The sequence below is a fragment of the Ammospiza nelsoni genome, chromosome 2, assembly GCF_027579445.1.
Source record: "Ammospiza nelsoni isolate bAmmNel1 chromosome 2, bAmmNel1.pri, whole genome shotgun sequence".
In the NCBI taxonomy this organism is placed as follows: Eukaryota; Metazoa; Chordata; class Aves; order Passeriformes; family Passerellidae; genus Ammospiza; species Ammospiza nelsoni.
The window spans coordinates 20,199,131-20,214,385 of record NC_080634.1 but is presented as its reverse complement, the minus strand read 5'-3'; the positions used below and the strand labels follow the sequence as shown (position 1 = coordinate 20,214,385).

At 36.4% G+C, this 15,255-nt stretch overlaps 1 protein-coding gene across 1 annotated transcript in view; it reads right to left on the bottom strand.

Moving 5' to 3' along the window:
- Positions 1-3,584: 3,584 nt before the first annotated feature.
- NECTIN3 (nectin cell adhesion molecule 3) overlaps positions 3,585-15,255 on the bottom strand; it is a 57,498-nt gene continuing 45,827 nt past the window's right edge. The window contains exons 6-9 of the mRNA XM_059493872.1: positions 12,832-12,970; positions 11,414-11,495; positions 7,050-7,112; positions 3,585-6,552 (exon numbers count right to left, since the gene is read on the bottom strand). Of these exons, the coding sequence (XP_059349855.1) occupies positions 6,376-6,552; positions 7,050-7,112; positions 11,414-11,495; positions 12,832-12,970 (461 nt within the window). The 3' untranslated portion in view covers positions 3,585-6,375. The remainder of the gene's footprint in view (positions 6,553-7,049; positions 7,113-11,413; positions 11,496-12,831; positions 12,971-15,255) is intronic.

The following is a 15,255-nucleotide window of genomic DNA, read 5'->3' as shown; positions in this document are numbered from 1 at the left end:
TTTGAAAATTTCTTGGAGTTAAACACAGACACTCCACATTCCTCAAGCTGTTACAGAATATGAAAGAGGAGAAAAAGAATTCAGCAACACTGAATCTCAACCATTTCCATATCGAGTTGAAAATTAACTAACACTGGCCCAAAAAGCCAGAGCAGAAAGGTAAGAGAAAAATATGGGACAAAATAGAACTTATTCTCCATTTTTGAACAGCATTAGTTTTTTGTTTTTTTTTTTTTTTTTGTTAATAAAGCCCTAACTAGGTGTATTAGTGAGAAATAATTTGGCCAATAATATAAAAAAGAATGGAAGAGGTTAAGGAAGACACTGTTATCTCTCCCAGCTGGAAAAGAGAGAGATATGAGATGACTGAACAAAGAAAAACCATAAGGACATAGAAGGAGCAAAGGTAGAGGGAAGGGACAGGAGACAGACAACCTACCAAATTAACAGAAACAAGCAGGCACTTTTAAGATGCCTGACAACTTTTTAATGTGAAACACTTTCATTACTAATCCTCCATGGGACTGAATGAAACACATTGTGAAAGAACAGAGGCAAGAAAGAGAACTTTCTGGCTTATACCATTGAGTGTACAAAGTCAGAGGCCACCAGGGGCTTTGCTGGCTGATCAAGTAACAATCCCACAGTGAGGAATTCTGGAAAATCATATTTCTGTCCACACAAACCTTGGTAATGGCCACACCAATCCTAGAAAATGAGAGACCAGTCAATTTTTTTACACGCAGTAGATACACCTGTGCTACATGACTTAAGGTGAAGTCCACCCAGGAAAAATTCAGAGTAGGGGGAATTGTAAAGCAGACGGCTTGACTTTTTGTTAAAGCTAAATCTTCTATTAGAAGATTGGACTTTTAAGAAGCAATCTTCTAATAGTCAGATTTAAAATTTCTTAAGAACACATCCAAACAGGTGAGACGTGTTGCCTTGCCCAATATTTGGGTTTTTTGCCACAAATGCAGTGTCATTAGCAGTATTGTTGGCCAAAATAAAAGTAAGCAACACAATGAGATGTCACAAGCATTACTAAAGCATTGCATTTAAAGTGTGTTCCTTCCTCTGGCCACCCCTTAAGCCTTTTGTCCATTTGCTTAGCCTAGCTGGATAGACCAATCTACATTTGATGCTACTCATCAATCTGAATTTTAAAGCTAATACAAAGACATTTTATTTACCCACGGCCATTTCTCTCTTACCTCTCAATTCATGTCAAAGAAGCAAAGAACTTTTTTAATTGTGGGATTAAAGTCAGGCTCCTTCAGTTTTTATGCTTAATAAGACCAGTCATGTCAGTAGCTGAAGTCTGGTCCTCAAAGAGCCAGGTTAGTCAAACATAAGACAGAAATTCAACTGCTCTACTTGACAATGAATTAAGCTTTTGCCACAAATAGTGCCCGAAAGCAATTATTCCCAAATTATGACAGCAGTTCAGAAAAATTATGTATATCTCTGAATTCTTTTTCTGGTGAGTACAAAACACTATGGTGACAGCAAAGACCCCATCTGGACAAAGGTCTGCCTCTCTGCTGACCAGCCAGGAGACAACTGGCAGGGCTGAAGCATCTTCTGTGGGTATGCTGCTGCACTGCACACAACCTCCTACTGCACATAGTCCACATCAGCAGGGAAAGAGTAATTTTCTGGAATTTGTTATAAGCTGAACTGGGTAAACAATACTGGCCCAAAATACTTTGCTGTTCAAGCACAGAATATCTGAAGTCATACAAAGGACTTCTTAATAGGAGAGGCAAGATGAAGTGTCAGGGAAACTGAAGCTGCAGGCACACCTTAAGAACAGGATCTAATGTGGCAACACTATTAGAGATCTCACTATTCAGAGATCCAAAACAGTAATAAACAAATAAAATCTAACATTGGGAAAAGGACAAAGAAAACCCCAAAAAACCAACAACAAAAAACAACAACCAGAAAAGTCAGTGGAATCTTTTATAGCATATCTTAAACTTCTTCCTCTGACAATCAGTATTAGAGAAGTTATTTCCCTTAAATCTCTGTTAGATAATAAGTCTAATTTAACCTAGTACACTTCAAATTGGAATATAATAAATCTATGGCTAAACTCAGTCAAATTGAAATGATGTTTTAATATATTTAGCATACTCTATGCATTCTGTGTGTAGCCTTGCAGATATGCAAATTCATCTCAGTTGATGAGGAAGCTGAAGTCTGCTTTATTTTGAGACCAAGTTGGAAATCAATTCTGATTTAAAGTCTTGAATACTAGTCCCACAAAGGGATAGAAGAGTCACAGTTTGACTTGTAGGCTTTTAAATACAATTTATTTTCTAGTGGCAATTGAAGGATCTAGATTTAGATATAGCATAAAATCAAGTAGAAACAAATACAGAAAAAAATTCACTGTGGGGTTGTAAGTGCAGATTAAAATACCTAACACATCCTAAGTGGGTTTTTCACATTGTTTGAATAATTACTACTAAGATTCACAGGTTATTTTTGTGCATTGGCAACATAATTCAACTAAAGGTATCAAGTTTTTCACCAAGAACCATGTCATACCTTTTAATAAATGCAGAAATATCACATATTTACCTTCTGTCAGAAAGTTAAACCCAGTCTCCCAATACTCTGGAAATGTACCACAGGTGGACAGAAAACCCCAGGCCACCTCCCACAGGGCAATCAGGAAGGAAACTACACAGACATTTCTTTTTTCACCTGGAGCTTTACCTGTCCTTGTCAGGAACCTCTGAAGTGGCCCAAGTTGTCAAAACAACTTCATCTGCTCTGCAGATGCTTTTTGGTAGAGCACGCACTCAGCCTTCACATAAAACAATGTTTCAGATAGAGTGCTTTCAGGTTTGTGGCATTAAAAATTACTATAATAAATTTTAATCACCTATGTAACAACATAGCACCCGAACTTGCATCCCTCAGAGGACAAAAGAGCAGTAACATTGCCAGAAAGAAGGCAAAGTACACAAGTCAGAAGGTGAAAAGTCTCCCTTCGCTCTTCGTGAATTATCACACATCTTTATTGTGCTTTACTTGAGCTCAACACAAAATACATTAGATCATTTGTGACTGAACAGTGGGAGTCCTTTAATAATATTTTGTTAGGTATTTCCTTACTTTTAGTAGTACAATTTCTTAGACTGTGGATACAAATGAAAATTTGTATTGTATCCACAGTCATTCTGGACATACTCCAAACATTAAAATCTTAGATTTTTTACAATTAGACTACCTTATAGAATTTAGAGATACTGGGGCAGAGGACAATTTACATTTACCAATGCTAGAGATGCAAATTACTAATCTTCCCCTCCTCCCTCACCAGAGATTCTGGGTGCTCAGTTCACCTCAGTACTGCATTTTCACACAGTACTATATGCTTCCTGTTATGTAAGATGAAAGTTAGAAGGATTTCAGCAAGCAACACCACAATATCTCAAAGTGGTAGAGTTAGTAAAAAGAACATGTTCTGCATATACAATCACAGAAGAAACATAACACCAAAAAAGTGGATGCATTTTACCAGACTTTGCATTTTAAGTAATCTTAAATCTAAACAACAGAAGAAAATGTTATATTTTGAATGTTTTTATTCCAGTCAAATTACAAATACAAGCATTTAAAAATGTACAAAAATATAAAAGGACATTTTCTACATCTTACAAAAGCAGATCAAACTTACTTCTATATGTACAATCCTTTTAGTGAGAAAGCCTAATTAGCAGACATTTTTTCTGTTCTCTTCTGAGCATTCTTTGCCCAATTTCTTCCCCCAAATTCAGCCACACTTAAATCTAAAAGTAACATTTCAAAAACTTAATATACTAAATGTCCCTGAATAGATTACAAAGAAACCATTTCTCACAGATAACAAACCTGTAATCGGTGGTAATGTATTTCCTTAATGACTTTAGGGCAAACTACATTCTGATGGGTAGTTTGCAAATCAAGCTTTCTGTAGTTTGTTGATATGTAACTTGGACAACACAGTTGGATTACATTTTTATTTTTTAAGCTATTTTTACACATTAAAAAAAAATGATAGCTTTGTTGATAGCATTATTCCTTCCGCTAAAGTTTTATCTCTTTCAAAAAAAAAAAAAAACAAAAACAAAACAGAAAGGAAAGTATCTGCAAATAATTATAAAAAGCAGTAGAAGAATTTTTTCTGAATCTAAAATAAATGTTTTTTTGCAAAAGGGATTGAAGTGATCACCTGCTCAATACCACACTGTACTAATGAATGCAGAGGAAGCACTGCCACAGCAAAAGTTTTGAGCCATTCCATAATGTCTATTCAAATATTTTTGGTATCAAGTTTTGCTCAGTAATATTGATCAAATTATCTTAAGCAGTATAGTTCCTCTCTGCATTCTGTCATTCATTTGTCCACGACACTGTTTTCTTTCAATGTTCTGACAGCTGATGCTTTTTGGAGCTGCAGTAATGTAAGGATAGGCGAGGCAATGCTCACGTAAAGAGATAGCTACTTAAACTAACATTATGGAAAAACAATTTTGAGGGACACAAGCCCTTTTTTAGGTCTCAAATACAGCAGGAAACTTTAAAATTGAAAACAGCTGCTCAATTTACATGAATGTGCCCAGTTCCCAAGAGAAAAGCAAGGTGCCAGTGCTTCAAAGATAGCTCCTAAGAAGCAGGTTCTGTCCAACCTTTCTTTTTGCCATTCCTTCAGCTGTCAAGTTCAACGACATCATTTAACAGAAAGCTGCTTAGCAAGAGAACAGGAAATACCTACTTCTACAGAGTCCAGTATACAGGCACCCTAGCCATAATCTTCTAGATGCTACCTGTAACAAACTAGAAGAATTTTATTTACCCGGCCCAATTGTGGACAGAGGTCTCATGAACTTGTACAGTGATGGAGATGAATGCAGGTTGAATACAGGTTTAACAACAGCCCCCTGCCTGCAGCACACTCACCTATGCTAGCTTTCAATTCTGCTGCTTCTACAGCTTGACTCTGGCCTCTAAAAAAATTCAAACATCTGCAGAAAAACACACTAATACCCCAGAAGTAATGTTCAGTTCTGTACAACAGGTAGTTCAGCATGACACCAAGCATTCTAACATCTTGTTCTTCATGTCATCTGACTGAAAATCATCATTCTGTACTTATGTGCATAATGTACTTAGAGAATACTCAAGTCTTAAGTTTCTCTGGCAAATTTTAGATACAACCCATTTTTCTACTGTCTTAAAATATTTTAAGATTGTCCTATGAGTTCATTTCAGCACTAACACATTATATACATATTTTTACTTGATAAATATTTACTTTTTAGTTCACAGGAAGACTTATTTTTCTAGCAAGATCATGAGCACATTTTTTAAGCATTACCACAGACACAAAAGATTCATGTGGGATACTTTTAGCACTGGTAATGTCAGGACATTCTCCAGTTACTTCACACTACTGGTTAAGGTTAAAGGATAGTGCTAGCAAGCATTTGAAGTTGATGAAGCTTTTCTTTTCTTGCTAAGACATAAGAACACATCACAGGCAGTTTTGTTGTAAACTAAGAAAAAACCAAGGAATGTATCTATTACCAAGGAAAATAAACTCTGCAGCACCTAAAATAGGAGTCATATTTGGGAACACAGATGTAGCTTCACAAAAGACACTTACAGAAAGTTCTGTCTGCCTAGTCATCTAACTCTTTCAACTAGGTTTCATGTAGACTAACTGTAAAAACAAAGCCAGCAACAAGCAGAATCAATAGACAACAAAAAGCTTTTGATGTAAGGCAATTGCTTCACTTTTAACAAGGTGAGAAGAAAAACAGTGTAGTTTATGGACCAGCCAGTCAGTATTTGAGAGGTAGTCTAGTTTTTCATTTGACAGAGAGGTAGAGCTGGTTGAGAAATCAATAGCTAAGGCCAGTCAAATTCATATCTCAAGTTGCTAAGATGGCTCAGCCTGAGACTGCTAATGTCACAAGGGATTCAGCTGTCTTGCTCATATTTATTCACTTTTATATGGGAAAGGTTCTTTTAAAATATCCAGAGAGAATGCTCCCATAGATAGCCAGCAAAAAAAGCTTAACTACATTTTGGCACGTGCCAAACAATTAATACAGGTTATACAGATTATGACTGTGAAGGTTAAAAAAGCTAAGTTGCTCTCCTCATTTGGCAGATCAATATTACTACAAAAACACAGACATACCAAGTACTAGAGGCAAGTTTTAAATTCCATATGGTTTACCTGTATAAAATTCTCCATCCATTTTTTTCCACACATAAAAAACCCAATTATTTTAGAGATGAAAGCCAAAAAGACATGAAGATCATAGAGTCAACAGGTAATAAATTCCTTGTTAAAAACATCTGAGTACAGAATCATACATAATGCTCCCTTGTATTGATGTAGGCTCTTACAGGTCCCGAGCTTTGTGGGTATCTGTTGCTCCAATTTTTGTAGTGAGTTTGCTGATAAACAGGATACATAGGCTGAAGACCCTCTTGCTCCTGTGGCTCTTCAGCCCCACAAGTAAGTTGCCTTCCATTCACAGTTTTCTAAACACACATAAGAAGTAATAAGTTTCATAGTTCATGTATAGAACCTGAAATTCCTATTCTTGGTAAAGCTTTAAGCAAAATCAAAGATATATTATCTCCAAGACAGCCCTATGAATAAAGAAACAGGAACTTATAAATTTCCCTAAGAGACAGTTGACTTCAAATGCTTGTTTCAAATGAAGTTGGACTCTAAATATCAATAAATCTAAAGAGCAAACCAGCAACTACAAAAATGTCTGTCAACACTCCTCTGCTTTATATTACTCACCAAGAAATGAAAGCTGGAGTGTTTAAGTATTTGAATTAGTCATCAAACTACTATAGGATATTAAAATGATACTGCCACTTTTCACTTAACTCACACAATCAAACAGTTATTGACCAGGATGGACAAATATTTTTTTTGTTCATGAAAACCAACATTATAAGTTTATTTTATGGAATAAGATGAAATCAAAGCTTCAATCAGGAATTCAAGCCATCTTATTATTTACCATGTGCTGCAAGTTTCCAGCATCTCTCTCTCTGTACTGGCTCTGCAAAGTAAAATGTTCTTTCTGAAAGAAGAAAAGTTACAGGGGAAACAAGTCAAGATTCAAAACTGCAGAACAGCTTTGGTTAATACAAAAAACCACCAGTCATCCCAAAATACACTCTGCCTTAGGTAGTGTCTTAACTGATTATCATTTAGAATCCTTCTTACAATCCAATGGTGACTGGAAAAAAGATGAGAATCAGTCAGGGTCACCTGTCCCAGCTGTGTTCCCTCTCCCAATATCTTGTCTCCCTCCCAATATTCTGTGTACACCCCAAGTCCATCTGCTGGCAGGGCAGTACAAGCAGCAGAATAGGTCCCAAGGCTGTCCAGCAATAAAAAACTTCCCTGAGTTATCAACACTATTTTCAGCACAAATCCCAAACACAGCCCCATACCAGCTACTCAGCTACTGCAAAGAAAATTAGTTCCACCCCAGCCAAACTGCCAACAATAAGAGATGAGGTTCAAGATCAGCTAAGGAATCTGGAGGTGAACAAGTTCAGGGGACCTGATAAGATACATTTGCAAGTTCTGAAGACACTTTCACAGGAAGTGACTAACCCACTATCCATCTTGTTTTAGAAGTAGTGGAAAGACTGTGGTGCACACTGTCTGAGAAAGGGGAAATAAGACCCCCAGGTCTAAAAACAGATGACCTGAGAAAATACAGGTCAGCCACACTTCAGTGCCCAGCAAGATGAAGGAGCAGAAACTATGCTAAGGCATATAGAAAATAAGCAGATGGTTGGTAACCATCATCATGGTTTCACTAAGGGCAAATTGAGCCTGACAAATTTAGTGGCTGTCTATGACAGGATCATAGTGTTGGTGGAAAAAGGAAGAGCAACTGATGTCACCTACTGGACTTATGCAAAGCATTTGATGCTGTCTCACATGACATCTCTAAACTGAGGAGACATGGATCTGATGGGTGGACGACTCAGTGGATAAAAAACTGACTGGATGGTCACACTCAGAGATGGCTCATTGCTGGCTCAAAATCCAAGCAAGGACCAGTGACAAGTGACATTCCTCAGGGGTCCGTATCAGGACGAGCACTGTTTAACATCTCTTTGGCAACATGACAGTGGGATCAAGGTACCCTCAGCAAGTTTGCAAATAACACCAAGCTGTGTGGTGTGGTAACATGCTGAAGGCAAAGGGATGCCCTCCAGAGGGACCTTGGCAGGCTTGAGAAGTGGCTCTGTGTGAACCTTGTGAAGTTCAACAAGGCCAAGAGAAAAGTCCTGCACCTTTCAGGTGCAATCATAAACACAGGTAAGAGCAATCATAAACACAAACACAAGCTGGGCAGAGAAGTAATTGAGAGCAGTTCTGAGGAGCAGGACTTGGGAATGTTGGTGGATGAGAAGTTACTTCATGCAGAAGCATTGAAATCTCCCTTCTTTCACATTTATTTTTTTCTTCACCATTATGATAGAAAAACTTCATTTGTGAAATGGACTGTTTTCAAACATCCAGTTAATCACCAACTACCTGAGTTAATGGCTGATTAAATCACACCAAGTAATGCCATCTAAGAATTACGATTTAGGGTACAGTTTGTACTCTGGTATCATCACTCCTAGTAAAGTTCTTCCTTTATGCTACACTTAGTACAGGACCACAATAGGCTAAAGCAACACCTTCGCACAATTGTATGTATTTTTTGTTTTGAAATTCCATCTTTTCCCAACAGTATCACAGTGGTAGCAGCAACACAAAGTAGGCTAGGTTGCTGATCTTTGTGCAGAAGCCCCTCCACAAGTATTCATACAGGTAGGTAACATTTCCAGTGGTCATATATCCATATTCTTACTTTTAAGAACTATTTTGAAGAGAACCCAATCTCAGTAATATTTTGTTCTTACTTTCTCCTCCTTCCTCTTAACTTTTTACCTTTCCACATTTGTTTAATAAAGTTTTGAAGTAATTTTGAGTTAAGTTTTAATATGTAAAATTTCTTCAAAAATAATTTAATATTTCCTAACCTTTTCCACTCGTCCAACAGTTATTTTTCACCATCTTCACAGGTTTATTTTTCAACTTTAGTTTGTCAAGCTTTTTGTCTTATAATTCTATTTCAAAGTATCCCCTCCTGCCCTTAAAGTCAACGTGCTTTTGCTTCTCAAGTCCTAAAATGCAGTCTGCATTTCTGAGAATATGTGACTTACTACTTAGCAGGCAGTGTTGCTCCTTCAAACCTGAGATGAGAGCATGAGTTCACCACACAAGGAGACAAAACACACGTGGGGAACAAAAAAAGTCCCATCTCCACCAAAAGCTAATGTTCTTTAAACAAAAATCAAAACAAAACAACAACAAAAAAATCTGCTTGCTTGAGGAATTCTACCAACAGTGGATGTGGACATGATTTAGAGACTCACTGGAAACCAGAACAGCATGTGCCTCATTCTAACCCCAATCTGGTAATTTTGTTTTTCCTATTGCAAGATTATTTTATTGATGCACATTTTGTGCTCCCTTCCATTCAATCTTGTTTGTCTAAACAGTTCTTTGGTTTAAGGCAAATAATAACAATACTGCTTCCTTTTTCATCAAGGAAGAGATATTCCCACCTGTATAAAAAGCATTAGGAAAAGAAATAGAAGAGTGCAAGAGAACCATAATCCATAAATGAATCAGTATTATACTAGGTTTAAGGGCTCAGTGGCTGATGTTTTCAAATTTGATTCAGAAACATCATCATTTGATAAATGGTATTTGATACTTTTAATGGTGCTAAGACAACTTCATATTTTTCTTTCCTGTTTTGATCAGTAATACAAATATTACAGTTAAAGAACTCTGCTTGTCTAAATAGTGAGGCATTCTTCCAACCTGCAAGTCTCAAGTCAGTCTTCTCATGGCCAGACATACCTACTGGGCTGCATTTCCCTTATCCACTCCTATTTCTATAGTTATAGAAGAGCCTTGTTAAATTCTAAATCCTTCAACAACTCTGAATGCTGCACTGCATTGTGCAAAACATGTTTTTTTCTTTCCTTCAGAAGTACCTGTCAAATTAATAATAACTTCAGTTCTTTAACATTGTCAAAGACTGCCCATCTTGAGCATGTTTAGAGGAAAGTAAATAAATTTTTGCTTCTTAGCAATATATTGTTTGAAACAGTGAAGCTTACTCTAATGATGCCAAGGACTCCCAGAATTAGTGGACCCTCTTACACTCCTTTTTAAAATATTATGCAATAGAAAAATTCCTGTTTAAGCCATTGGAAATATTCCATTGCTCAACTTCTTCCTTATTCGCCTCAAAACCCACATTGTTAAGCAGAGATTCCTCTCTCAGCAAGGACATAACCTTCAGGCTGCTCACCACTCTTTCACATTACCTGTAATAGATAGTTCTGAGCAACAGAATAGCGTTTCCATGGCAATGATTATTAAAAGAATACCTGGACAAAAGTAACAGTGCTGTTGACAAAAGAGTTGACAAGTCTTCATAGTAAATAAAGCTATAATGTATTTTTTTTCCATTGTATTTTTACACTTTGGACTTTTGCCTTCCTCTTTTAGGGCCATAAGTGAACCAGTTTTTCTCAGTTCTGAAGTGACTCACAAGAACACATGAATTGGTATCTTCAAATACCAGTACAGAGAAATTATGAGTACTCAGTTACATAGTACTTGTACATACTGGTAGCTCATTATTAACACAAGCAGGTAAATGAGAATGTATATTTAAAGTAAACTGAAAGTTTCCAAGTCTCAAGAAGTATCCATGAATAATACCGGCTGTCCAGTACTATTCACAGGTCCAGTTAATTTCTCTTCATTTTAATGCCATCACCTGCTGACTCAGATATGCATAAAATCAGTTAAATACTGATTGCTGGAGTACAAAAAGGAGAATTTCAGCATCATGTACTGAATCTTAAATACTTAACAAGATAAAAAAAAGCTACTTGTCCATGATTTGAATAACAGCAGAGATGATTGAAAAACTAGCACATTATTTATAAAAACTTACCAGAATCAGCCTAAATTGAATAAGTCCACTTTCAATTCTAAGTTATTATGAGTATGCAGAAGACACCATTTAAATTCACTCCTTTACTTTGCACCTTTGTGCAGCCTATCATTTCCACTCAGGCTGAACTGATCATCTGTTGTGGTTGACAAAGCAGTGACATTTCCCCTACAGTTCTTTTTAGAAGATCCAGGAAACAGCTTGGTTGTGAAACCATTGAAAGGTTTCCATATATTACCGGGAAGACAAAATCAGACCAAGTTAACATAATAAAGCAAAGTTTACACTTTCCTTAAGTCAATTTAAGATGCATATAAACACTTACTCACCTGAAGCATAGCTTCTTTCTGTGGCACTGACAACGTTCTCTCTCCAAATGAGGCTGGTTTGTGAGTGGGTGGAAGATCAATCCTGTAGTAAAAGGGGGAATGAAATATAACACATCATGTTTGTCAAGTCCAATTGAATGGTCAGAAAATAACTGCCAAATCATCCAGCATTCAGTACTCGGGGACAAACACCTTTCAGTCAGCAATGACTCAGATGTGATATATTGTAATGGAATATGTCTACCACTGGCTATTATTCAGGAAGACACTTTTTGTAGAAAAGCACTATCCAGAATTTGTTATTTATTGCATCCTGTGTTTAGCAGACCGAACTTCCCCCCAAACACTTCAACTAAGGAGGATTAGAAACTACTGGTATCTAACAGTTTCTAAGTTACGAGATACAGTTTGAACAACTTTTTAAATTACAGACTTCCCTTAGAAATCCTTTGACAAAGCCTTACTAGCAATTCTTACATGCAAGACCTTTTCAATTTTAACTTTCTCAGTGAAAGCAAGTGGTTATAAAATAATTTAAATGTTTAAGATCATTCATAGAAATAAGCTTCAGATACAGAATTTAAGAGAAACCATGTTAAAAGAAGACTCTTGATTCATCTTGCTAGCTCAATCCAAATGAGGAAACTTATTTTATGCTAAAGGTTCTTAGTTATTTTACTTTAGTTCTCTTTAACTATATGAACAACATTTCTAATTCAGTTTTAGTGTTAACTGTATATGGGATTTAAGAAACTGTATATGGGATGTAAAAAGACATATATTTACAAATATTGTATGCCTTTGTTACTTTTTTATGCATGTTCCAAACAGAATCTAGACATCATCCCCTTTAACTGACATCTTCTCAGACGTTTTTGTTTCCTTCTTTTTTGTTTGATCATATTGAACAAAGTAAACTGCAAGTCTGTGCCAGAGACTTAAAGAAATAACCAAAATTCCAGAAAGCACAAGAAATCAGTAAGCATGGATCTGTGGAAGCTTGCTTAATTTTACAAACATTTCAGGAATTATTTTAGGGGGCATTCACATTTGCAAAGCATGGCCAATTTACCTTGCAAGTTAGATCTGCAGTTACAACAAACTAGCAGTCACTGGCACCAGTCAAGAGGGAACCCTTTTTTGCCCTCCAGTTAAATCTATGAATAGTTTTCTTTCAAAAAACCCCAAACTTCTCATGAGATAAAGCTCTTTATTACTTCCAAAGTAATTCTTACCTTCCTTATTTCTTTTTCAGAAATGTGTGATTTCACATTTGTGTACTCTGAAAATAGAGCCCTGAAATTAAAAAAGCTGAATAGCTGCTAAATTAAGTCAGACACTTAAATTACTGTACAGAACAAACTCTTTCTGCATATCGCTTTCAACTGAGTAAGAAAAAAAGTCCAGCACATACTCACATTTTGTCAAGATAGGCTGGCCTTTTCTTCCTTGGGGTCAGCAGCACTGTCACAAAGATGGTAATGATAAAAAGAGCAAGGACTGCTCCAATCACAGCCCCTGCTACAGCAACAGAAGATGTCTGCTTAAAGGGCACATCTGCAATGTGATAGCATAGGTTACAACTATAAGAAGTTCATATACTTTTAAAACTCAGATAAGCTACTTCAGCGTTGTTCTGAGAAATGCTTCTTCCTTCCACTGCCAAACAGAAAACCTTGCCCTGCACTAGCACTTTTGCAGTATTGCTTCAACTTACCCAACTAAACAACTGGGGAAATTAAGAGAGTTCATGAAATCAAAATTTTTGTTTTAAAAATTTTATGGACTACTTTTATTAAGTATGAGCAGCATGCTTTCATTCTCAGTTTCAAGGTAAGATGACATTACAAAACATATGATTTGCACTTAAATAAGCTAACAAGGTGTTAATTCAAAAACCTAGGCAACTATGGTTTATTGACAATCTTCCTTTAAAGGCACTTAAGTTTGCAGAAAGCAAAAAAGAAAAAACTTAAAATCAGGGTAAAAAACCCCATATACTAACTACTAGAAGCAATGAATATGCAAACAAACACTAAATACTTGGCTTACACTTATTAAAGCAAACCCTAAGACCACCTATCATCTTAAGGACTTCACACTTCAAGCTACAAGAAAGTAATTTTTATAAACAAATTTTAATAAAGGGAGAGAAAAAGCTGTGTTTTTTTCCTTTTACAGCATTTTTCTTTTGAACTTAGCATTGTGAAATCCAATGCTGAACAACTCCCATACTGAATTAGCATACTTGTCAGTCTTTAAAGGCCACTCCTTTCACTATGCTTAGAAATCAAATTTTAAGTCTCAAAACTGGAAAAGCTGCTAACATACTTTAACTTAAAATCATCAGTGCTTTAAACTAGTGCCAACAGGCTCAACAAAAAGTTTCACAATTGGAATAATTCATGTCAGCTGCACTAAACACTTACCTACAAAATTTAGGCAGCATACATTAAATAATGCTCTCATTTACATTGAGTACTGAATCACAAAATTCAACAGCGAAGAAATTGAAAATTAACACAGTTACCTTCAATGTATTTCTAAAGCAGTCTATTATTATTCAAATGCAACACAACCATTCTCTATTTAATCTCTTACTGACAGAAATTTTGAGAACCTCTTCAGCTGTATGTTCTATTCACAGATAAAAACCCTGAGACTATAAAATATGATTTATCAGTTCCTCAGATTTCTTACGTTGTTCTGCCTGCATGCTGGAAAGCTGAGCAAAACCCCTCAATTAAAAAAAAAAAAAACAAACTAAAATACAACACTTGATTTGCACTCTAATAAACAATTCTGGTCCCCTCACTGCTTATCAAAGATCTGACATGAACATTCCCCTGGGATTGCACTCACAAAGTATATTTAAGTAACTTGAAAAAAACTGAAATAAGCTCTTTTTTGTGACTTCCTTAATGTTAAGAAATAAAGTCCTAGAGTAACAACTTGCAGAAGTTACTTTGCTCCTCAAAGATGAACGCAACATACCACCCTTAGTTTATATATCGATTTTCCTGGCATAAGCTCCATGTGTCCATCAGATACCAGCCTGGACACTATAAACTGTCCTGGCTTTGGCTGGGATAGAGTTAATTTCTTCTCAGGAGATTGTACAGTGGTTTGGATTCAGCATGAGAATAGTGCTGATAACCCACCATGTTTTGATTTTTGCTAAGTTGTGTTTATCCTACATCAAGGACTTTTGTTTTTTGTGTGTGTGCCTCTCTCATGCTCTGCCAGTGAGGAGCTGCACAAAAGAAAACTAGGAGGGAGCATAGTTGGGACAGATCACCTGAAGAGGACAAAGGGATATTCCACACCACAGAACATACCAAGTATATAAACTGGGGAAATTACCCAGAAAGAAGTATTGTGCATCACTTGTTTGTTTCCCCCACTTCATTATCCGTTACTATTATTATATTTTACTTTGTTTTCAATTAAACTGTTCCTATCTCAACCTACAAGTTTTGCTTTTGATTCTCCTCCCCATTCCAGCAGGGTGGGAAGAAATGGGGGTGGGGAAAGCAAGCAGTTGTGTTGTGCTTAGCTGCAAGCTGGGCTTAAACTATGACACAAGAATACATAATTTTTCCTGAAGAAAGTGCACGTGAATCAGTGGAAGGGTCACCTAACTACTGCATTTTAACTGGCTTCAGTTTAGTTTACATTGGGTGCCCTCTTCTTGAAGTGTGAAAATCTCAACTAACTAATATACATTCTTAGGTGTAGAATTCTTGAAGATGCTTTGGACTTGTGATTATATCAGAAGAGTTCCTTGACTGCTTCATCCTAACTTCATGGTGCCTTTTCTTCTAGTAAATTCTGCTATCATG